Genomic DNA, 1,295 nt, shown 5'->3' on the forward strand with positions numbered 1-1,295 from the left:
ATAATGACATAATTACCTCGTGCTACGGATGAAAGCAAAGCAACAGTTAAGGAGTGGCATATTTTACCACGACAGACACGTACACAGCATCGAATACCACGATGTGAGTGAAAGCTGCTCTCACTGTATTGTCCGGTGTCTGGTAATCCCTTCGATACCGACATCAAACCAAAAAAAGAATCCTGACCACAGAGTGGGTAATTATGTCAAAGGTCACTAGCAATGTGCATTCAGCTGATTGCAACTGTTAAAGCAAGTCACTGAGCATGCGTACATGTCATACGGGAGAGTTCCAATCAGGGGTGGATAACAACCTTATAGGAAAGCCCTATAGGAATGTATCCCACGAGGTAGAATACATTAGCATTTCTCCCTCGTCATTCTTCAGGGTAAAACATTTGTCATTTAACTGTCAAGACTGCCAAACATTGGCACAAGTCACTAGAATCACTTACCCATGTAGATGAGAAGTTTGCAGCCCAACTAAAACAGTGTTATGCATTTTTCCACTTTCATTGTCTATCTCCATTTTCCTTTTTAATAAAATGATATTAAATAATAATATATATATATACTAGGTACAGGTGTGACTGTATGGTAAAAAAATTGCTTCTTAACTACATGGTTTGGGGTTCAGTCCCACTGCATGGTACCTTAGGCAAGTGTCTTCAATCAAAGCCTTGTGTAGATCTGGTAGACAGAGACTGAAAGAAGCCTGTTGTGTGTGTGTGTATATGTGTGTTACTGTATCCTTACCTTGATATCATATGATAGATTTAAAATGAACATTTCCATCATGTGAAAGGTGACTTTCACTTCTAGTCTTTCATGAAAACATGTCTGATCATGGGGAAATATTACCTTACATGAAAAAGGAAAGGCATCTGACTCTAGAAAATCCACCTCAACATAATTCTATCCAATCCATACTAGCATAGAAAAGTAGATATTAAAATGATGATGATGATGATAAATTTATTAGAACAATATTTATAAAAAAAAAAATTTCTGGTTTCTTCATTTTAGGATGAGACAGTCCAGATTATTCCCTTCACTGCTGAAGCGAATTCTCTCCCAGACTGCCTGCTTTAGTTCCAGCCCCAAACCTGTACCAGTCTGTATAGTAGGCAGTGGACCAGCAGCTTTTTACACGGCTCAACAAATACTTAAAGTAAGTTGGCATTAACCAGTAGGGAATTTTAAGTTTCAATTTCTTATTTAACTGTTTTGTATTTGTCCACACACACACACACACACACACACACACACACACACACACACACACACACACACAC

The 1,295-nt window shown here is 38.1% G+C and overlaps 1 protein-coding gene across 3 annotated transcripts in view; it reads left to right on the top strand.

The window, feature by feature from the left end:
• LOC106882139 (NADPH:adrenodoxin oxidoreductase, mitochondrial) overlaps nt 1-1,295 on the top strand; it is a 150,501-nt gene that overhangs the window by 65,824 nt on the left and 83,382 nt on the right. For all 3 annotated transcript variants that reach the window (XM_052967978.1, XM_052967977.1, XM_052967979.1), the window contains exon 2: nt 1,027-1,171. In XM_052967978.1, the coding sequence (XP_052823938.1) occupies nt 1,028-1,171 (144 nt within the window). In that variant the 5' untranslated portion in view covers nt 1,027. The remainder of the gene's footprint in view (nt 1-1,026; nt 1,172-1,295) is intronic.

Source organism: Octopus bimaculoides, chromosome 5 (assembly GCF_001194135.2).
Source record: "Octopus bimaculoides isolate UCB-OBI-ISO-001 chromosome 5, ASM119413v2, whole genome shotgun sequence".
Classification (NCBI taxonomy): domain Eukaryota; kingdom Metazoa; phylum Mollusca; class Cephalopoda; order Octopoda; family Octopodidae; genus Octopus; species Octopus bimaculoides.